Source organism: Parasteatoda tepidariorum, chromosome 3 (assembly GCF_043381705.1).
Source record: "Parasteatoda tepidariorum isolate YZ-2023 chromosome 3, CAS_Ptep_4.0, whole genome shotgun sequence".
NCBI classification, from domain to species: Eukaryota; Metazoa; Arthropoda; class Arachnida; order Araneae; family Theridiidae; genus Parasteatoda; species Parasteatoda tepidariorum.
Window position 1 is genome coordinate 76,881,457 of NC_092206.1, and position 24,001 is coordinate 76,905,457.

At 31.4% G+C, this 24,001-nt stretch overlaps 1 protein-coding gene across 1 annotated transcript in view; it reads left to right on the forward strand.

Annotated features, from left to right (window-relative positions):
* The first annotated feature begins 6,038 nt into the window (after positions 1-6,038).
* The window catches only part of LOC107436133 (RYamide receptor-like), an 80,954-nt gene continuing 62,991 nt past the window's right edge, over positions 6,039-24,001 (forward strand). Inside the window, exons 1-2 of the mRNA XM_016047713.3 lie at positions 6,039-7,775; positions 19,448-19,548. Of these exons, the coding sequence (XP_015903199.3) occupies positions 6,927-7,775; positions 19,448-19,548 (950 nt within the window). The 5' untranslated portion in view covers positions 6,039-6,926. The remainder of the gene's footprint in view (positions 7,776-19,447; positions 19,549-24,001) is intronic.

Below are 24,001 nucleotides of genomic sequence, written 5' to 3' on the forward strand. Positions count from 1 at the left end.
TGTTTGGGAACTAAACACTGGGGGTTCCGCGTTCGGCTGACCACCTGACCGAAAAATCTGCTCCTGGACCCCAGAGCACAAGGTTAAGAAAACTGAGATGGGCACATAGGCCTTGGCCCTAGGGCTGTCGCGCCACTGAGTTTCGTTATATATATATATATATATATATATATATAACTTCACAGTCTAAATCTTCCCTCAAAGCAAATTTTCAGAAGCGATAATTTTATTTATTTATAAATATTTTAATATAATTAACAGAATGTTGAATGATAATGTTTTTAAAGTACTAAGGCTGTAGGCGGAATGTAAATACCGTATTTAAATTAGATTATGTGAAGTATTTTGTTTGCCTACTCCTCTATGAAAGTATATATTACTAATTATATATTTACACATTATTTTGACTCTTTTTACACATTATTAAGAGAGCTTTTGTATGTGTTAAAATGAAATCTTCAAAGCACTTTGGAATTAACTGTTTCTGCACTTATAAGTTTAAGTAGTATACAATAAAAATATTTTTATATGAAGTCTTATAATTTGTACTAAAGTTACTCTAATATTTTGTTTGTTTTGAAAAAATTCCTTTTATAGCAACTAGGAAGTTTGTAAAACCTTTTATTATTTGCTACTTACTTGACAACTACTTGAAACTCAAACACACAAAAGTTATTGAAGTTAAAATTAATTCACCTTAGACTCAAAATTTTTTTTTAAAAATAAGGAATATAAAGTCAATACATGGTGTGGCTTTGAAATCTTTTTGAGAAGTTCAGATTTTTTTTGTTTTGGTATATTAAATTTAGATATTTAAATTATAATAGAGCAGAATCGTATATCATTTAAAATGTATAAGTTATATAGTCATAAATAATTCGCGAAGTTATAAATTATGCAAAATTTCGGAATTCTAAGGAAATTTAAAACATGACAAATTTAGTCATCTACACATATAATAAAATTATGCAGTAAATAAGTGAGCTAATAAGAATCCATGTAGCTATTTCGAAAACTACATGGAAAGGAAATACTCAGAGGCCATGTCGTATGATTATGCGGCATGTAAAAGATCCCTGGAGTGCCTTATTGGCTCTTGGCATTTCCGGAAAATTAAATTCCTAGTGCACTTTAGCATCCAAATAGAGTCTCGGTGCTGCCATCTAGTGTGGCAGAAGCTAGACGTCCAAATTAACATGAGCAACGGTATCTCACCCATTGTGGTGGTCCTGAAAGAGTGGATACCACCTCTGGAGAAAGCACTAGGTCTGCTCATCGGCAAGACCGATTGTGCAGCTCATTGGAAATAAAAAAAAATTTCGAAAACTGCATCGAGAACGAGAAAGATATCAAAATTAAAACAATAAAAAATACAAATTATAAATGAATTTTGTAATCTTTGTCCTACATATAATACAATGAGTAAAAGAATTTTTTTTATTTCCAATGGCTGGGGCGCATGAACAAAGTACAGGACAAGTACAGAACAAAATTAATACAAGTCAAAAACAAAAGAGGAACAACATCAGAGAAAATCATGAAAAAGTTCAAGAGATAGCCGAAGGCTATCTCCCCAAAAGTCTTCTAGGTTCCAGATATGTAGAAGTATCTCCATGGAGAATTACACAGGCACGCAGGTGACGTTTGTTCATGGGCTCAATCTTGTCACATAGGGGACAGGCAGCCTCATTAAGAATACCAATGTGGTTCAGATGAGCGGCTAGACAATCTTGCCAGTAAACAGGTGAAAAGGTTTATCAGATCTATCAGGAATATCCAACAGCACTATTTTCCGTATTTGGTTTCCATTTTACATCTGAATTCATATTGGTACGTCGAGTGCATTAAATGTTTAATATAAAGTTTAGGAGTGTGGAAAGAGGTATCTCGTTTTGTACAGTGGCACCCTTTTTGGCAATAAAATCTGCCTGATCGTTACCAAATAAATTGCAGTGGCCAGGAATCCACTGCATAGCAAAGTGGTTCTACCTCCTCGTCGTGCACCCTGGGCAACGTCTTTGACAGCAAAGTGAACTACAGTTTTGGCATGCGATCTTTTTTTTGCTTCTCATTTCGCATTCGCCCGACCTAAATCTTCAGATTTTAGTGTACTACAGTCGAATGCAGGTGGCTTATTACAGGCGAAGAATCTCTTTAAGACTCTTTTGTACGAGATTTCCAAATGTCAAGAACCGTCGATATCCTTGAAGTCTTGATATAAACTTATCGTTTTGCTTCGCAGTAAAAAAAATCAAGCAAACAATTTTCAAAGAAATTTGAACATTTATAATAATGGTGTGTTATACATATTTAACATTTCAAATGTTACACTATAAAGTGTAACAATAGTTAAATTCATTTTCTTTTGTCACCTATCAAAGGAAGATATAATTTGGGGAGATGTTTTTTCCTTGCTTATAGATCAATATTTAGAACCTGAAAATAATATCGCTTAATTTTAAAAGCAATTTTCAACTTTTTCTTTCAATTAGGCAGTTTGGTTTGATTTTCAATAGAAAAATTCATGTTGATATAAAAACATTGAAATAGTTTATACAAAGTTATTAAAAGTCAACAAATTTTAATCAAAATCAGATGGATATAAAAGTTGTTTTCTTTAAATTATTATTTTATTAAAGTAACTTTTCTCTATCTGTATGATCACAATTAAATTAGTATTTTTATAAAAATTCAAGATGTAAATCTTGCTTTTATAAGAATTCTGAAACTATTTTATCTGTCATTGTATCTAAAAATCATTGTATCTAATGTATCGGCTAATATAGTTATATTTTAGAGCAATTTTAAGTATGGGGAATAGTGTGAAGTGATAATTTCTGATTTTATAGCTATGTGTAGATTTATACATTAATTTTTTCCCTTCCTTATTTACCCAGGGTGTAGAAAACGTAGTCAAAAATTAATCAGAGCAATTAGTTTAATAAAGACAGCTCTAAAATTGTCAAAAACCAGACGTCCAAAAAGTGCACGCTGTTAAAGACAATAATAGGGAGGAATTTAGGACGTTCCTCCTTTCGATCAGTAGAAAATTGCATATTGTGCAATGTGCTAGATTTGCGCTATGCACAATCTTACGCTTCGAGTTTCAACAAAGTAGGGCGACTTTAAAAGATAAAATTTTATTTTTCAGGCATAATTTTTGAACTGTATATTCTGTGAAATATGAGAGTGTATTTGAATATTTTATCTAAAACTAAATTCTGTCTAAACTCTTTATTCTATCGAATATTTTCAATGTGTTCCGCAAAGACAACTCTTAATCTGTAGTTTAGCATCCATATTTATGCCAGACAGGTTGAATAGGTTGCTAGGGTTGAATAGGAATTATCGTGTTTCAACACCTCTCGGTTTTCTCTTGCTATCCTACTGTCTTTTTTTTTTTTTTTTACGTTTGCCTTCTCGTACTGTGAGTCGTCAGTCTTCGATATCGGTTTCGTTTTTTTCAAGCTCAGATATTAATTTTTGGACCCCCGATGTCAAAGCCTTGTTTTCATTGCTGATAAGGATTCCATTAATGCATTTAGAGCGGTCTTTACGGAACATCCCGTACTTAAAACTCTCATTCCAGTTCCGCATTAAAAATGTATTGGGCACAAACCTGTTTATCATTGGGCAGGCACTTTTCTAGAAAGCTATGTCACATGTGTAAAAAAGGCACAAGTCGAAAACTGCATTTTTTGTACTTAAAATTTTTTATAACGCTTAAATTGGCTGGGTGGCGCACTTGGTTTGTCTTCGGCCTTCTGAGCCCAAGTCTGCGGGCTCGATCCCCGGCCCAGACACCGGATTTTCGGAAAATCCTCAGCGGCCATGTCGTATGATCCCTGGAGTGCTTTATTGTCTCTTGGCATTTTCGGCAAATTAAATTCCTAGTGCACATTAGCATCCAAATAAAATCTCGGTGCAGCCATCTAGTGTGGCAGAAACTAGACGTCCAAATTAACGTGACCAACGGTATCTCACCCATTGTGGTGGTCCTGAAAGAGTGGATACCACCTTTGGAGAACGCTCTAGGTCTACTCATCGGCAATACCGATTGTGCAGCTCATTGGAAATTAAAAAAAAACTTTTAAATTAATAGTCTTATCACTTCGTGTTTAGTCTTATTTGAAACAGCAAAATATCAAAGTCAAATATGTACAAAAATACAATTCAAAAATTGTACTTTTCGTATTTAAAATCTGCATAACTTTTAAGCTATTAAATCCTATCGTTTTACGTTTGGGCTCATTCGATTTAGGTAATAACTTAATTCTGGAATAATGCTTTATTTGTCTAAAGAGCAATACGTAAGTTTCCACAGCTTTTACTCCTCATTCATCAACGCTGAGGTGGTGTAACTTGGAAAGTAAAGCTCGTGCAAAGCGGAGGGTACTTACCAGTACCCTTTCCGTACTTACCAGTACCTTATATTTTTAGCGTAAGGTAGTTATCATTTTTCAAGACACAAAGGTACTTATCAATTTGCTTCAGGATCGATATTTCTTTGTAGATTTGCAGTTTAAACTCCATAATTACGGTAACAAACTTTTTTTTAAAAATGACGTAATCTTCATCACAGTTCTCAGGATAACATTTAAATAGTATGTTTACAAAACTTAAATACTGTAACAGTATATAAATCAAACTTTAATTTATCCTTAAAAGTTGTTGAACGAATTTTTAATAATGAATTTTTTTCTTTTTCTGATTATTATTACGAACTTTTAGTTTTCATAAAATCAAATCCTCTGAAATAAATTGTATTATTTACAGACAATTTTAAAATTTTAGACTCCAAACTCGAGCCGAGAGAAATCTATTACTTTTTATATAAAAAAAATCAGGTTATGGTTGTATTTTTGCTTGCTTCCACTTATAAAAAATAAATTCTGCTGCAAAAATGTGGATCAAATGTGGATCGAAAAGAAATTATTCTTATAAAATATAAAAATAAACCTATATAAAATCGATGAAATCTTTTGAAAAGTACTTGATTACAATTTGACGTTTTAAAAACATTTTGACTACATTTTAACTTTTTATGTACTTATAATAATTAATTTATAGTCAACTGCAGATACTTTTGTTAAGAATGAACTGTAAGACATGTATCAATAATGCTGAAATTACCTTTTCTAAGAAATTACTTGCTATGAAATTTTTTGGAGATATTTGATATTATATTAGTTGTATGATGTGATAATGTTTTCAGGAATTAAGCCGTGTTATGCTGTGATAATTAACAGTATTACCTTTCGAGTTATGAAAGATTTTTCTCAAAAATAATGAAACTTTTTTAAAAAAAAAGTTTTCAGTTCATAATTTTTTAAAAAGATTTCTGCCAAAAATATGTATTCACAGTTATCACATAAACATGCATTTGTAAATATTCTGGGAAAAAAACTGAAGTAGTATCTTGTTTAGATGCTGAGTAAATGTACATTGAAAAAGGTCAGTTTTAGCATTATTGGTATTATTGGAATTATTAGCATTATTGGTATACAGAGTATAAAATTAACTTTTTTATCACCTTTCATAAACTTTTTTCAATTTTTATAAAACTCCCTAGCTATTTGAAAGATAAGCACAATAGAAAAACTGCAGCTTAAAGATGTACATAAAACGATAACTATTACTGCAGCACTTTAAAGTACCCATAAAATATTTTCATTGTATAATAGTAAAATTTAAACTTCCTCTTTTATCCGAGAATTGGCATGGATCTGGATGATTTCATTTTTATACAAAGAATTATAATAACATATAATTCTTTGTACATTTATATTTACGATTCCAAACTCAGAATTTCACCTTTATGATAAAATTACAAATATTTTCACGCCTTTGTTGAATAAAATGGTATTCAAAGCTCTCATCATGGCACTTTTCTTTGCTTTTGAACTATTCTATTCAAAAAAACAGTTGGTGGAAAAGGCGAGTCTTTGAGAGTTTTCAACTCCTTGTCACAGCGCCCTCTGCAGTCAAGGAAAACCCGGAGTTTTCAGGACAAAATAGAAATCCTCTCTGGACTTCCCGTAAGTCATGCTTCTGATTCGCATGATAAGCAGGAGTGGCTTTCATTTCCCGAAAGTGATGACGAGATAGTACTTCCTAATTTGGATTTCGGTGGATTTCTTGTACTCAGATTTTATATGTCATAGTTTTAAACGCAAATTTTAGTTTAAACAAAAAATCATAAGTAAATACGCTTTGTAAACTATTTACTAAGTATTTTGCAGTAAAATTTCCTAAACTTAAAGATTAAATTTTTCATGTGAAATATTCTAAGCCTTCAAATATGCCGTAACGGAAATGTAAATTGAATATTGCTAAAGAAGTTTTGCAAGGTGTTCAAGTTAGCGTTGTTACTTAAGTTGTGGATAATTTACTAAAGTTACCTATGAATAAGCATAAAGAAATTACTGTAAAAATGAAATAATATAAGATTAATTACTTTCAATTATCTCTTAAAATTGTAATAATAATTTATTGAAGTGTAAAATGATGTCCGTTAACGATTTTGATTGGCATAAGTTGACAGCTATGACAAATGAAAAAACTATTGCAGATTCAATCTTCCTGACTAATTTTCCGAATTATAATTTCGATTGAAATAAAGCACATTTCAAAAATGTAAATTACTGATCAGAAAAAATTAACTAGTAAAAACTAATTGGTTAATCTTTGATATATTTTTTGATAGTTTAATTTAATTTACTTAGCAATCAGAAATTTGAGATAATTGAAATATAAATTAATGCTTGAAAATTAATATTTCAATTTTAATACTTAAATTTTGAAACTTAAAATTTTGTTTTTAATTTAACAACTAATAACTTTGTATAAATAACAAATGCTTTTAATAAGGATGATTTTTTAAAAAAAATCTTCGCGAGATAAAGGGAATTAAAATAAACGTACCAATGCAAAATTACATAAAACTATACTATTTTATAATAAGCGCTTGCAAACTTATAGTCTACATGAATAGTAGTCAGAAAACGTCTTTTTTAATAAACATGACTGACTCTGGTCAACTTTCTGAACAAATTCAATTGAACTTGACTTCAGATTCTTCTCATCCAATAGACACGGAGATATTCCAAGTTCCAGTAAGCATAGTCATCTTTCTGTCAATATGCTATGGTGCTGTATCTCTACTATCTGTTTTAGGCAACGCCAGCGTCCTTTGGGTCGTTGCATCTCGTAGACGAATGAGAACAGTGACAAATTACTACATTGGTAACTTAGCCCTTGCTGATATAATCATAGGGCTATTTGCAATTCCATTTCAATTCCAAGCCGCTCTGCTCCAAAAATGGATCCTTCCAAAGTTTCTGTGCTCATTTTGTCCATTTGTACAAGTTCTTTCCGTAAATGTTAGTGTTTTTACTCTATCGGCCATTGCATTTGACCGATACCAAGCTGTCTTCTATCCACTCAGTAAAAGAAGCGCATCTAAACGTTGTGCCAAACTTGTCATTCTTTTCATTTGGTTTCTGGGAGCCTTGGCTGCAGTGCCATATGCTATGGCACTCCGTGTCACTTACGTGTATGATCCAGAGACGATGGAAGACACTAAGCCATTTTGCACGAACACGAAGATCCCCAGGAATTTCTGGGGCGTGTACCGTTATGGGCTTGCATTTCTGCAGTATGCTCTGCCACTGTGTTTTATTTGTTATGCATATGGAAAGATGGGATTAAGACTTCGTGGAAGTAACCTAGAGGTTAAACCTAGAGATGAAGCGGTGCTAAAAAATAAAAAGAAGGTGAGTTTTTTTTTTGCTTTAAATTGGCTAAAATATAAGTTTTGTAATAACTGTTAAGCATTGGGTATTCTTAAGAAAATGCAATATTTTACGATTATTGCATCAATTGAAGAAAAATCACAATGTAAGGAAACAAATTTTATTACTGGACTCAGAAGTTCATTTCAGTTAAAATTTGCAATTATAGGTTAATTTGCTATAACGGGTTGATGCCCTAGTGTTAATAAATTTTTTATTTGGTAAACATTTAAGAAAATTTAACCCCTATTGATGGAATCAAATTACTTACAGTGAAAAACTTACAAAAAAACAAAATGAAATTCAGCTCCTTATGTTGATTAATAAAATTAAGCACTAACTTAATACGATCGTCCTATACAAATAAAGATATGCCTTATAAATTGATTAACTCAAATTTATAAAACAATTAACAAAGATGAAGTTTTGTTACGAGTGTTCTGCAGAAAAGAAAATGAATTCCTTTATGAAATCATTAATAATTAATTATATTTAATAATTTAATGTATTAAAATATTTATGAAATAATTCAAAGTGCATAATGCAATTCACTCATAAGAAAGAAATAATTTATTTCATGTTGATTAATTCTTAAAACAAGGTTCCCTGTGGATCACTGAAGTTAAACATCACTGGCTGCTGTCAGTTGGCCACATAGGTGACCACTTTGATCAATCTGAGAAGAGAACGTGGGTGTGCTGTCTCGATACGTTCACCTGTTCTACTGTTTAATTTGTATAACACTCACAAGTTTTTGGGCTACCAAAGCGGGGGAGCTATCTCGTCAACAGAGCATCAAAATCATGATGGCATATTTTCGGATCATCTTCAAGGGTGTTCATCAGATCGTCACCAATACCCCATTATGCAGTACTAGTGCGACTTACTACTTTATCACTAAAGTACTCATTTAGATTTATAGTTTAACTACTAATTTGATAAGGACATCCTGTACAAAAGAAACAAAATACGGTGTTTTATTTGAATTGCTCGTTTAGCATAAATTCATAAATTTACATAGAAGTGGGACTAATTATTTCAAGTTGATTAATATACACTTTATAAAGAATTAAGACTAGTAACGTCATGTAGGTTTATAAATAAACTATTTATTTGTTACAGTCGTCCGATTGTAAAGAAAATAAATCACCCATATTTATTGAAACACTTAAAGTACATAGTAAAGTTTGGACCCTTTAATGATAATTTTACTTTTTGCGTAATTCGTCATGTCTCGAGGTCTTTTTATGAAAATTAAAATATTTTCACAAACAATTATATAAATTCGTTTATCAAAAGATAATTCCATACGAATAATTATTTTTAGTATGCATTTATTATTTTTGATTATTTTGTTTAGTAATAGACGAAAAAAATTTGAATTTTTAGGTACACAATTTTTTACATTATTTTAAAGAAAGTAATTTACACGGCAAAATACAAAATTTGAATGAAATCAGTCATGAAAAATCGAATTTCAAATATACAACTTCTTGACGTAATTTTTCTTCGCAACTTAAAATATCGTCTGCGCTAATTAATTTGCATGTTTAATGTCCATCCCTCACTCCATATAGATTTAATCCTAGAACGAGAGGATTTGATCATGAGATCAAAAGCTATTCAGAGGGCTTCGTTCATTATTCTATTTTCAGCACTTCACGCTCACTTTTATGGTGAAAATAGTATTCTGCCTCAGTTGGCTACAAAAATCATTTCTTCAGCTTTATCAAAAACGAAAAGGCAACTTTCTTACTCCAACGACAGATAACAGCACTTTTTTATTTGCCATAGTCGACAAACAAGTCGTTTTTAAGATAAGAGCAAAATGCTAATTTACGGTAGACCTGAATTTTTATAGTCTTGATAGATTTACGGACATAAATTTACTTGTACGGTCAATGACGGTAATCTAGTGGTGAAATGCTTTAAAATGCACTTTACTTTTAACTTCGTAAGCAAAAAAGAATGTATTACAGTTTAATTACTTGAATCACTGAACTAAACTCAGTGGCGTGACATCTCATATTTGAATTATTCAGAATAATACATTTGCACTGCATTATACTTAACCAAAAACATACGTTTGTCCTTATAATTTGTTTAAACAACAAATGTTTAAAACTAATATTTATCTATTATTTTATATATTCTTTAAAAAAAACTCTTTTCAGTTTAAACCTGCACTTTATAAAATAATATTCATAAGCTCATAAAATAATAAAGCTAAGATCTATTAAATCATTAAACTAACATACCATAGCGGTTAATATATTTGAGATAAACTATTTAAAACTTAAAAATGAAATATTTTTTCGTAATTTATGTCACGTACGAAAATATAATTTGCTGAAAAATTACTTTTAAGTAGTTAAAGGTTCCACTAGTTAGACTGAACATTTTGATTCCTTGTGACTGAACTTATTAAATGTTTCATCTGTTAACTCTAAATTGCAATCATTTCCCGCTTTATTGAACTAAAACTAGCAATAATCTGTTTGGGGTTTCTTGCTTCAGTTCGTAAATGACTTATTTCGACGGATAGAATGATTTATCGAATATTTATTTGTCAATTCCATGGATTTCTCTCAATATATGTAATTAATCTAGAAACAATCAATTTATGATTATCATCAATATATAAATCTCCCTTGATTCTACTTACATAAATGAAAATTAAGTTTTGCTTAACATTTTACTTCGCTTAAGTAATAAAATATTGCAATTGATATTACTAAATGGGAATCAGAAAATATGCCACGACGTTAGGAGCAGCGAGATATTAATAGTTTAAAATAATACTTTTGTCAGCTATTAAGTTATCGCAATTTTAGTTTCATTCCGTTTGTTATTCAATATTTTTGGCATGATGTTTGAAATCATATGGAAGAGTTTTGTTCCATGGCAATCCACGTCCTGTTTCTTAGTTCCAATCAATTATTCGCTATCTCCTTCTTGTTTTTAATCAATGATCTAAGACAACAAAAGCTTCTCGTAATATTTGTGCTGTGTATAGAGAGGGTGCATTAGCTGAAAGATTCTCGCGCGATTGGTGTGCTAAGTTTAAAAATTGAAATTTTGACCTCGAAGTCACATTTTGTACTGTCTGTCCAATTGAGTTCAACGCAGAGCGGTTAAGCCAACTTTTGTTCTAAAATTCGCTTCAAACAATAAGAGAAATGTCAGAGTAAATGAAATGTTCTCGCACTTTAAACTTTTTAAATACTAAGGGGTCACAGTACCCTTGTGACAATTTTTTTAAATATAGATATAACATTCCTTTGGGGATTCTTTACATGCTCATTTAAACTTATAATCAATAATTAATTTTCAAAAAGTAATTAAAGTGCTTAATTTTTTTAAAATTTTAAAAATTATTGAAAAAATTCAAAATTTTTAAATCCTTAAGGCTTTTTTATTTCAAGATTTCAAATTTTTTTTCTTTCTTAGTGCTTGCAGTATTCATCTTCACAATTAAGTGCACTCATTTGTTGATATATCAACTAAAATATTTTTTATAGATTTATTTTGTAAAAAGGTGGAAAAAAAAGTTCAAAAATTCCAGTTAGGTATATAATATGCTGTAAAAATTGTGATACCTCATAAAATGCTTATTCCATGCACAGTTTAAATAAGTATATTATACTTGCGATAAAACGGAATTTACTTCAAAGCTTTATCTTACATAGAAAAAATTCCTTAGGGATTTCATTAATTTCTTAAGCACAAAATTATCATCTATGAGAAAAAACTCTTTAAAGTCTGTCTGCTTGGCAAGTTTCTGTATTAGGGCAATCTAAAATAATTCATAGCTTTTTTAAAAATGCAGATAGAGAGATGATTTTTTTCTGTGCATTTGAAATAGTTCGAAGTTTATTATAAGCAATAATTTTTTTTCGGTATTTTGGTCATCTTTCGGGTACTGTGACCACTTAAGGAAAAAAAAAAACGATTAACCCAATACTCTTGTTTATTATTGCCTGATATTCGACACATATTTTTAACATAATGATAGTGCGGCTGCTGTTGCAAACAATGTAGACTTTTTCGGATAGGAGAATTCATATGTTTCTTATGTGATCCAACAGTATGAAATGGATGTTGAACACCTCAAGATTTGCCCTATTTCGTAAGAAAATTCCGGTTGAAAGTATAAATAATATTGCGACATGACGTACCGGAACTTTAGGTGCATCATTAATGAAATTCATCTTATCGTAAAATTTACTTTTACCGGAAAATATTATACCGTAATTTTTACATTTATATTTATTTAATTATTGTGATCCAGTGATTTTACTGTAAATATTACTTGTAAAATTACGGTATATCTGACTTTTTATTTGGTAATAAGTTTTTGTTAAAAATGAATTTTCCGTTAAAAAGTACCGGTTCTTTGAGTACTGTTACTTTTTACCGCAATTTGAACCGGAATTTTTCTCACAGTGTAGTGTTTAAAAGTTTATTACAAACAAATTTATGAAGGAAAACTATTACCATATATTTTTTTTACTTTCTCATAATTTTATTGGGCCGTTTGTCGTCCAATTTCAGAAGTGTTACAATCGTATGTGAGATAAAAAGAAGCTTTTCTCGATGTTTCGTTATTTTTGCAGAAATTCTTATTCATGATACTCATTCTCACTTCCATTTTCGCTGAGCAATTAAGACGTTCCAGATTGGTATCAAAGAGTCTATACTTTTAAAATCTAAAGAAAACCAAAATCTAAAGAACCCAAAGCTTTTGTCTAGTATTGCTGAATAAAGGATAAGTTTTGACGCAGTGAGAGTGCGGCTGCTGTAGTTTTAACAGTGCGACCACCTCAAGAACTGCTCTAATACTTAAAAGTTAGGTAATCACAAGCAAATTTATGATGTCCCATTATTGCCATCTCTCCTTCTTTCTTCCTTTTACTTTCACCTCAATGCCGACCAGGTGGCCGAGTGGTTAACGTGCCTGACTGCGGAGCCGATGGTTGCGGTTTCGAATCCTGCTCAGGGCATGGATGTTTGATTTGATTGATTGATTTGTTCATTTACGTCGCCCTAGAGCTGCACAATGGGCTATTGGCGACGGTCTGGGAAACATCCCTGAGGATGATCCGAAGACATGCTATCACAATTTTGATCCTCCGCAGTGGAGATGGCACCCCCGCTTCAATAGCCCGACGACCTGCACGCGAAGTCGAGCACTTTACGGTAGAACAGTTTAACGAGGACCAATACCGCACACCCTCGGTCCCTACGCAGACTGATCTAAGTGGTCACCCACCCACACACTGACCGCAGCCAGTGATGCTTGACATCGGTGATCTGCTGGGAACCGTGTCTTAACGATCAGTCCACTGCGGGACGAATAGATGTTTCTTTCTCTCTGTGTTCTATGTCCTTTCTCCTTTGTGTGATTGTGTGAATGTGATCCGCCCATAAACGGGCTTGTGGTTGTGTGACGTAGGCGACGCTGCTCCTCCGCCGTGGCTGCGTCACAGGTGTCCACTGGGTAACGAGAAGAGAGTAGTGCCCGCCCAAGTGCCCGCCATTAAAAAAAAAAACTTTCACCTCAGTTTATTAGGCTGTTCGTTAACTTATTTCTGAAATGCCGCAGATGAATGTAGGATAAAAAAAAGCCTTTTTTGTTTAGTTATTTTTCATGGAATTCTTCTTTATGATCCTTCTACCTACATTCGTATTATTATTTTCCTTTAAAAGTATAAAAAATGCATGCCAGCGATGTAAGTGTTTTTATTTTTAACCCATATTTAAGTGGCTGTAAAGTCAAAAATATACAAACAGATAGAAAAATATTAAATTTGTGTTTATTAAATAGAGCTTTTTCTCGTTAATACGTGCTCGAAATGTACGAGTTTAATAACGTTATACATAACAGCGGTCATATAAATGTAGCGACAAACTTCCTGGGAAGTTAGGATGCATCATTATAACTAAAATAGCATAGGAGCCCATGCCAAACGCCACCATCATAAAATGTCATCATGCGCCATTAGGGAAGCTTCCCTATTAGGAACTGTTACTGTTAAATAAATTTGGACGAAAAATAGGCTAAAAATATAATTTAAAAAAATCTGTTGCTTCATGAGCAAAGCAAATTTCAGATTTGAAATCCGCACATCCAAATTAGGCAAGATCAAGTACTGTATTTATATAAATGCAACAATTTGTTCCTCAGAGTAATTCTTGTATTTATTTCCGGAAATAAAAATTAAAAATGTTAAACTAGTAAAAAAATATTTTTATTTTATTTTATTAAATCTAACTTCTTTTAAAAACTGCGTAATTATGTTGCGAAACACTGCATCTTGTTAGAGGGTTTTAAAATGAAATGTCCAAAATTCAAAAAACTAATATGATTTATTTTAAAATAATCATAAGCAAAAGTTTTTATTTCGTCACAAAATTCAAATTCAAATGATTTTTAGTCTGAATTCAAATATGAACATTTTCCAAAGGTATGTTAAATTAGTCTTTTTCATAAATGCACAATTCAATTACTATTTTAGCCATATCATTTATTTGCTTTGTTGTTAAATTAAAATATGTAAATGAGAGCTGGTTCAAATCTTGAATAATTCAGATAGTGAAGGGAAGTTTTAATTTTTAGCCTCATATATACTAGTTTTAAATATTTAAGGGGGGGGCGGGTAATGAACTTTTAGTAATAATGAAAAAAAGGGGTGGGAATAAGTTGGGAAACATAAGTTTAGAAGAATTGAATTTTACACTCAATTATAAAATTTGTATATTCAAAGATATTTCATCTGGAAAATATAATTTTCAAAATTATTTATTTTTTATTATTTTATTATTTAATTATATTAAACGAATCGTAAGGCATATAGATTTTTTTGTTTTCCTAAACCGCAGGGTGTTTACAAATATGGAAATGCTTAAATATCTCGAGAAATAGTAGCGAATCAATTATCTAAAAATGCAAGTGTGAAATATTTTCAAATGATGGTACTAAAATATCGATGCAAAATTAACTTGATCATTTTAACTCCTCACAAGGTGTAGGGTAAATGGAAACTTTGAAATCTTAAAGGGAATTGCCATTTTTTAATGCAAATATGAATTTCTTTCGAAAAAATACCCTAATTTTTTTAATAGTGTGTCTTTGATTTTTGGTTTAAAGATCGTTCTGTAATTGCACAATCACACGGAGAAAGCAGTTCTGGTTGAACTACCGTTTTGCATGGTAATTTTATGGTATTGTAATTTCTGATTAAAAAAAAAAGCAACAACAACCTAATTTAAGTAAATAAAACCAAAATGTACGTTATTTTTCAATTCGTATTTTAACCGTAAGCCGACGGGCATGTGCAGGGGACAGGGAACTGTTTTTGCATCAGAAAGGTTCTGGATTCGTATCCCGGGCAAGGCATGGATGTTCTTTCCTTTTCTGTACTATCTGTCCTCACTGTGGGAGCAACGTTGGCCCACCTTATATGATGCCCCTGAAAGAGAGGCCAACAAAATCGCCCTGTATATGCTTGAATTGACGGATGTTAACACAGGTGGGCATTAGAATATTTTTTTTTAACCGTAATATTTACCTGAAATTCTGATTTTGAAAATTAAACTTCCTATCACCACCTATTCATTAAAAAATACAAAAAACCAACTTTAACCGAATAAATAGTTGTAATGTCATGCTCTGAAGTACTATGATAATTTTACCAAATTATATCACAATTACCAAATTTTATCACATTTTATAAAACCATATTTTATTGTTATTTTTACCAAAATCTTTGCACCAGCAATTCAGTAAATATTACCACAGGGTCAAAAACACGGTATATTTTACCATATTCTGGTAGTTTTGATCATATAGGTTTGCTCAGTGCACTTTACCCGATAGAATGAAAAAGGGAAATCAGATTTGAAATCATCTAATGCATCAGTTGAATATAGTTCATAAGTGTTTTTTTAGATTTTTTATTCGATGCGTATTTTTTAGATATCTGGCCATTTCCATACATTTTGGGCACCTGTTATGTAAATTTATATAAAAAAAATTCAAAATTTGAATTGAAGATTTCAAAGAGGGTTTTGAGAAATAAATATTTAAGAACACCAAATCATTTTAATTGTACAATATATATTCCAACAATTATGTTCACAATTTTGATCAGATCATTCGAAATTATCCAATTCAAAACGGTGCGAAAAGTTATGCAGCTTATACATCAAAAATACTTAAATTTTGATTAAAATATATATTTAAATATAATTAATGATCAGAAACAATATGTATTAAAATACTTAATTTAGTAAAAGCTTGCTTTAAATTAATGTAGTAATTTTTGTTTTTCATTCATATGTAAAGTTTAGTTTTCAAAACCATGCTTTTTTGGAGAACTCACAAAAAAACATTGCAGAAAATAATTTAAAAGAATATAATCTGCAGAAATTTACTTAATTTAAAATATTGCATTAAAAGCCAATATAATTCTTTAAAATAGTTTAATTGACATGCCATAGTTTAATCGACATCGATTTCCAATGAACTGAAATGAGGAGTAGATATCATATTAAGAAATAACAAGAATATATATAGCAATTATGTTAGATATTTACAAATAGTAACATACAGAAGACTTAGTAATACCTTATAATAAGCTTTCAAACGCAACAGCTTCGAATATATAATTAATGACGCTCGTATAGTCGCTATTAACATCAGCATTCAAAGGGGAATCAATACGTTATAGTTAACTTATAAGTCAGTATCCCTATTTTATATTGATCTAAGTTTTCGATAAGTTTCGAAACGTCATTAACCATCATTATAAAAGCTAGATATTACTCAGCCATATTTAATCGAAATGATTACAGTGCGTGAGTGACTTTCTTTTTCGATTTTAATGCTTAAAATATATAATTGACTTTCCATATGCTGGGTGTTAAAAATATATGGTTCAAATATACAGTTCAAAATTCTCAAAAAAATATAATAGAGATAAAAATAATTTATACACATGTCAGAAATTTTTTCAAAAGATGCAGTCACGGATAAAAAACTCAACTCCTCCATTCTCCTTTACTATATCAGTAAATTTTATATTATCGAAGCGCTTTGGTAATTATTTTAGTAAAATAAACTGTAAAACATTGCTTTATAATCCGTGATAAAATTTGATAAATGTGGTAAAATTTGGTAATTCTGTCATGATAGGCCGGGATAGCCTGGTTGGTAGAGCAATGGGACCATGTCCAAGAGTTAGTGGGTTCTATCCCCTCCTGCCGAAGGCTGCCCGTGTAGTAAATGGTGACTGATGCACATTAAATATGTCAAGTCACAAAGTCCTCCATGTTCCCATAACAAATAATGCCTTGGGGGTAATGATCCAGGAGTTTCCTTGTCTTCTGGATTGGTTCAGAATTACAAGGCTACGGAGTTGAACATTAGTAGTAGTAAGCTCAAAATTGGGTCGGCTGTTCGATGACTGACATAAAATGAAAAATTCTATCATGATACTTGAGAACATAGCATAAAAAAAATTTATTAGGTTAACTTTACTTTTCAGTTCTGTATTTGTTACCAAATGTGAAGTAATAAGAACTATAATTTTTAAAAACTATAATTTTCGGTAAACAGCTACCATAATGAAAGTTAAAATTCCTAAATTAATGGTTTAAACACCGTGAAGTATATATGGTATTTTTTTTTTTAATTTCATCATCAAAAAACGATATTTTCTTCCTTTTTTACCATAAAAGTCATTGAATTACAATACGGTCATTTTACCAGAAAAATCATTAAATTACTGTACGGTAATTTAACCAGAATGATTTTCTTCGCGTATAAAAGCTCTATAAACTGATTTAAATCTGTGGATTGATTTTGTTTCTGTTGCATTATGGATTCTTCTCTAGCACATTTCATACCTGGACACTTCTGGCAAAGGTAGCAAATAGCTTTGAAATTTTAGCAAAATTTTACTTTTTCACAATTTTAAGGTCAAATATTCCATATCATAAAAGTACACTACTTAATATCTAGCTTTCCATAGGCACTTCTTACTTGCATTCCTTTAATGAAATATATGTTCATTGATGGCGCACCCCCGCAGATCATGACATTCAAAATCTGAAAAAGAAAAATGTTTCATTGTATGATATAAGTGCCAAGAATCAGCTAAAATTATTTACTGGTATTTATGTTCTGAAATTAGGTGTAATAGAACATTCAGTGCTGTGGTGTCTGTGCTGTCGTTCACAAGTGTCACAAAGAGTATTGTCACGTGTAAATTTAAGTGATTTTTTTTAATATCAGATAATCTTTAGATTTGACCCTCCGAAACTTAAACAAAAATTTAAATATTGCTTCCTTAACTGTGGTAATTGGTACAACTGGTAAAGTGCAAATAGGTACGTAATATAGGAAATTTTTTTTCTTGCGTTAGATAATTTTCTTAAAATTATGATTATACACCGAAGAGCCATTACATTATGACCACCCTGCTAATAGCAAGTAGGACCACCTTTAGTCCTCAAAACTGCTAGCACCCTCCTTGGCATTGATTCCACAAGGTGCTGATAGGTAGTCTGAGGTATCTGGTATCAAGCTCTCACCAACTGGTCCTGCAATTCCTTCACATTGTGAGGGGGTAGCGTGGCAGCACGATTTTGGTTTTCCAAGTAGGACCACAAATGCTCTATTGGATCAAGGTCAGGTGAATTTGGGGGCCAAGACAGGACTTGAAAGTCACTGGAATGTTCCTTGAACCAATCCATGACGATGCGACCCTTATGACATGGTGCATTATCCTGTTGGTAAACACCATCCCCAGCAGGAAAAACTGTTGCTATGAATGGGTGAACCTGGTCTGCAACTATGTTCAAATAGCTTACAGACGTCAGGGATTGTTCTATGAGGATTATGGGTCCTAATGTGCCCCATGAAAACATTGTTCCTGGTCGAGAAACCATGAAAACCTGGGAGAGCCCGTTGTTATAGATGGAGGGTGGTCATAATGTAATGGCTCTTCGGTGTATGTTCCGAAAGTAGGTGTAGTTGAACATAATTGTCAGTGCTGTGGTTCACTAGTGTCACAAAGAGTACTGTCACGTGCAAATTTAAGGGATTTTTTTAATATCAGATAATCTTTAGATTTGACCCTCCGAAGCTTTATCGAAAATTTAAATATTGCTTCCTTAACTGTGGTAATTGGTACTACTGAAGTGCTAATAGGTACGTAATATAGGAAAAAGGTTTTTTTGCATTATATATTTTTCTTAAAATTACAATTATAAATCGTAACAAGTAAATAAAAACCTATTTTTGTGGAATTAGGATTTTATGACCCACAGAAGCGGAATAGTGCCGAAATGTATATGAACCAAAATTTTTTAGAACTTTGTTTTGAGAATAGAACCGCATTTATATAAAGCTTGACTGAAATACATAATTTTCCGATGATCAAGCAAGGTGGGCTTGGATTGTGAAGCGATCCGAAAAGAATTTGCCAAATAGAGTTTGGTTGTTGGCAATAACATGACAAAAAGAGGCTGGAACTCCGCCAGAAATTTATAAAATAAATGCAACTCATCTGAATTTGAGTGATTTTCAGGCCATTTGATTTTAAATGAATAAATATATACATTGCAAAGTAATCCCATTTTTTTTTCAGGTCATAAAGATGCTTTCAATTGTGGTGGCAATGTTTGCTCTTTGTTGGCTACCATTTCAAGCTTACAATGTTCTCCAGCAAATAATTCCAAAGATCAACGAGTAAGTAAGAGAGTCTAATTTACATTTCATTCATCTACTACACTGTCATAATTGTGGTGTAAATTATTTTCAAATTTGGTTATTCAAAACTTCAAAAATTGCGTGAATGAATAATTTATTTCAATTTAATGCAAAATCGAGTGCTCATACACATTTAGGAGGGTGTAGTTAAATTTAAAAAAAAAAACAATAATTAAGAAAGTTTACTCAATAACCAGATGCATTAACTTCAATCGTGAATTATTTTCGCCAATTTTGACATTTGTTTGGAAACCATCAGATGAACAGAGTAGATTGTTTACAATCGGGCACAAGAAAGTGAAAGTTTGCCGTCGTTGAACAGTGCACTAAAAAACGGACCACCTTGAATAACATTTGATATAATGCTCAGATCTTCAATTTCTAGGATTCATTCTTAATGGTTTAAGGGGGGTGGCCTCAAATATACTAATTCATTAATGCAGAAGATATTTTGAGTTACAAAATTAGACAAAAAAAACGTACTTTATTTGAATAAACATACCTTTTTCGGCTGATTTGGATTTGTGACCATATGAAAAATATAGTGAAAAATATAGGTGGTAGTCGTAATCCTTGAAATATGCTCCCCATTGTTTGGTCAGGAGAGCGATCCAAAGTTTGGACTCCTTAGTGTGAATTTTACTTTTTGCGTATTCAGGCATATCTCTAGAACTTTTAAAGCTAATTGAAAATTTTCCCCCCTGGTTATAAATTTCATTTATTTGAAGATAAATCCTTGCAAAAAATTACTCACAGAGAAACTCATCTGAATATTCCATGTGTATGATTAATTAACTAACTAATTTTACTTAAAAAATAAATGCATACAAGCACCTTGAATTAAAAATTCTTACTTTATATTGTCTGGTAGAAATACTTTGCTTTTATGTGTAGCATATCTTACTGTAGTTATAAATTTTATTGTTACTGAATATCAAAAACTGGTAGCAATTACTTTGCACCAAGAAGTGCAAAAAACATTCTTGGTGTTTCACTAGACCAATTAGATGTCAAGTATTTGCCACTATATTTGGCGTTGAGAAGCACTAAAATCAAAACAGTGTAAATTTCATGGTATTTACATGGATTAATCTGAAAAAGTTAAAGAACTAATTCGAGGTATTACTTTAAACTAAAATTGAGTTTATATTGTGTTACTTTATCTTCTGACAAGAAATTGCTGAAAGAAAGGTGATTCGATTTTCATTTAAACCTAGCACACATTAAAATATTTACATTTATGATGTTTGAATTTTAATAGGTACAGTTAATTGTAAGTGTTAGCAATTACTTATTTTGTGAATAATTGTAAGTTTTAGTTATGGCAATCGAATTTCACTTATTATGGTTAACATAAGCCAGTATTTAAGCTTTTAGAAAGGAAAACAAATTTAAGTGGCAAACTTATTCATTTATGGCATGCAAGAATTGTAAAAAGTTTGAGTGAGAAAGATCGAGATAATATTAAAGTGAGTTTTAAAGGAGTCTTCTTTTATAAGGGAGTGATTATGATCTTAAGGAACGTTTAAAAGTAACTAGTAAATATTATTTTTTGTTTATTAAATTTCTTTTTGCATTAATATACGAGAATAGCATAAAACGTGGTAATAAGAAATATAAAAAATATATCCTGAAATTCAGATCAAGATTTTCGCAAAATATTCGATATCTGTGGTACGCAACTTTTTAATCCTTGCTAATTCTTTGATTGAAAGAGTTTCCAGTTTCAATAAACTAGTCTTAATGATCAATGATAATAATAATGTTTGAAAGGAATAAAATTCGAGAATACAAAAAAGAAAAAAAAATACTTATACTTTGATCAATTACTATTCAAGAACAAACTCATTAAAAAATTAAATATAAAATTTATAAAACAGTTTTAAGTCCCGGAGTAAGTCATGGCCGCGAAACCTGGATTTTGATGAATAATGACGAATAACGATAATTTATTAATTATTTTACGAAAATGATTTTGGTTAATTGAAATAAAACTATTCACGAGGAACAATAGGAAACAATAATAAATTTAGTAACAATAACTATAAAAATATTATTTAATTCGAAAAATTAAAACACTTGGATTGCCCATCCCTTACAAAAAAAATTGAATAAAAGTATGGGGCTGAGAGAAATTTTAAATTGGAAACCAATTAATTCAAGATGAGAAAAATATATGGTTAAATGACGTAACAAAAGATCCAACTATAAAGAAAATAACCAATTGGAAATCCAAACTAAAAATAAGAAGGTTTGGAACAACATTGTGCTGCAAGCCAAGACCCACAGCGATTTGTAGAGTTATAAAAGAACCTTTTTCTAAATTTCGAAGAAAAATGGCGAGCTTTTTATGAAAACGTAGTAACGGGTAGGAAAAAGTTTAGTATATTTATTTTTATGTTTCACGAAAGATCAAAACAAGAAACAAAAAAATTATTTTAAATATTCAACTCCGTGTTCTTGTAATTTTGAACCCAGCCCAGAAGACAAGGGAACTCTTGGATCAAGCAATGGGACAACCAAGCCTTGGTGGAGGATTATTTTTTGATTAAACCTATCTGCCTTTGCGTTACATAGAGTTTAATACTACGCAAAATTCCCACCAAAAAGGGGATTCCAAACCATGATCCGTCTGCCACCGAGGCATATTTACGTAAACACTGCCGTCGGTGCGAGACGGGAGCATAATTGATATAATCCAGGTTTCGCTGGGATTCCAACCTGATTAACCTTGGTGAACTTTCTCTCCATTGAGCCACTGATAGTGACACTTACTAAAAGCTCAAAAACTTCGTTTCACGAGTTACTGAAAATAGTTTCATTTTACTCAGTGGTCCATAATTATCGGCCATCATAAAAATATTTTTTTAATTTTTGCAAAAATGAAATTGATATTATATTTCAAGTTGGGGTTGAAAGTTAATATTTAATTAAAGTGGAAAGAAATCCTTTTAAAATTCCAAATAATCCTTCTAGAGGAGGCTAAATTAAAAACATCAAAACCTGTTTAATTGCCAGAGAAAATCGAGAGGATATGAAAGGCAGCAATCGAAATGAATCAAAATGGTTATGTCATTTTTAAAGGAGAATTTCTCTGGTACGGATTCATTAGATTTTAAATAAAGACAGCATACAATTTTTAATTCAGTTTTTACAAAGATATTAAAAATACAATAGCGATGATAACAGAACATCCTGAATATATATAGTAAAACTAATTCTATGACAAAAATATTTACCTGATGGAAAACTCCATATACCTCAAAAATATGCAAAATTGAAAGCATAGTCGACATGTTTCAAGCGCATCAAAAATAAGTGCCCATTTTCCAGACTTGACAGATGTGAATGTAACGAAACAAAAATGATTTGAAAAAGAGCGCAAGTTGCCAACAAAAAATGGAAAAAGTACGAAACAAAAATGACAAAAAATCCACAAATGCTGAGAGAGTTAAGAGATGTAAAACAGAACAAGAAAAAGCGCAGTGACCGGGAGGCAAATCAGGGTAAAATGCATTCCCAAGCGTTATGGAGAGGTTGATAGAAGCCAATGTCGTTAATAAGGGAATCAGCATTCGAATGAATTAAATAAGATTCCATGGTATCTAGATGAGTCGACGTGACTGAGTGGAAATAATTCTAGCGTTGTCGAAATTGAATCAGAGCAAAGGTTAAGTGCAAAGTGTCAGAGCATAGATTAAGTCCACGTAAAACGAAAGTAGGAAAATCAGACATTTTTTGACAATTAGGGTGTATAGAATTAACATGAGAAGGCAAAGAGGAGGCAAAATATTTACTATAAACAGAGATATGAAATTATTAGAGTGTTTGGTTACGAGGATATCTGAAGAAGGTAAAGTAAAACTAATTTCCTTGTCTAATGTAAATTGAATATTGGTGTCAACTGAGTTGACAATAGGGACAAAAGAAACAATGAAAAATGAAAATTATGAAAAAATTCGACCATCTAAGCTGACGTCTTCAGGGGGAACCAGCTCCGGAAGTCATAAAAGCAAAACCTTTTCTATCGAGAGAGCAAGACAAATGTCCAAATTGCTCTCTCTCTCTCTTCCCCAAAGGTTTTGCCAAAGTCCAGGAAGAGAATACAATACAAAATCTAAAATACATAAAGCAAATACAAAAGTATAAAATCAAGACTAATACATAAGAATAAAACGCACTGAAGCTTACTTGAAACATAAATCCCATAACCAAATAGCACTACTGACTGCCAAACAACAACTAAATTGAAATAAAGGAAAAAACAACTCCCCCTAACTTGATGCGCAGAAGGAAGGAAAAAAAAAGAGCGAGAATAGAAAGCAACTGTTGAAAATCAGTATCACTGCCTATTAAGACAAACGTATCGTTAACGTATCTTTTCTACCCTGAGAATTTGAACAATTTAAAGATTTTTTCTTCGAATAGTGCT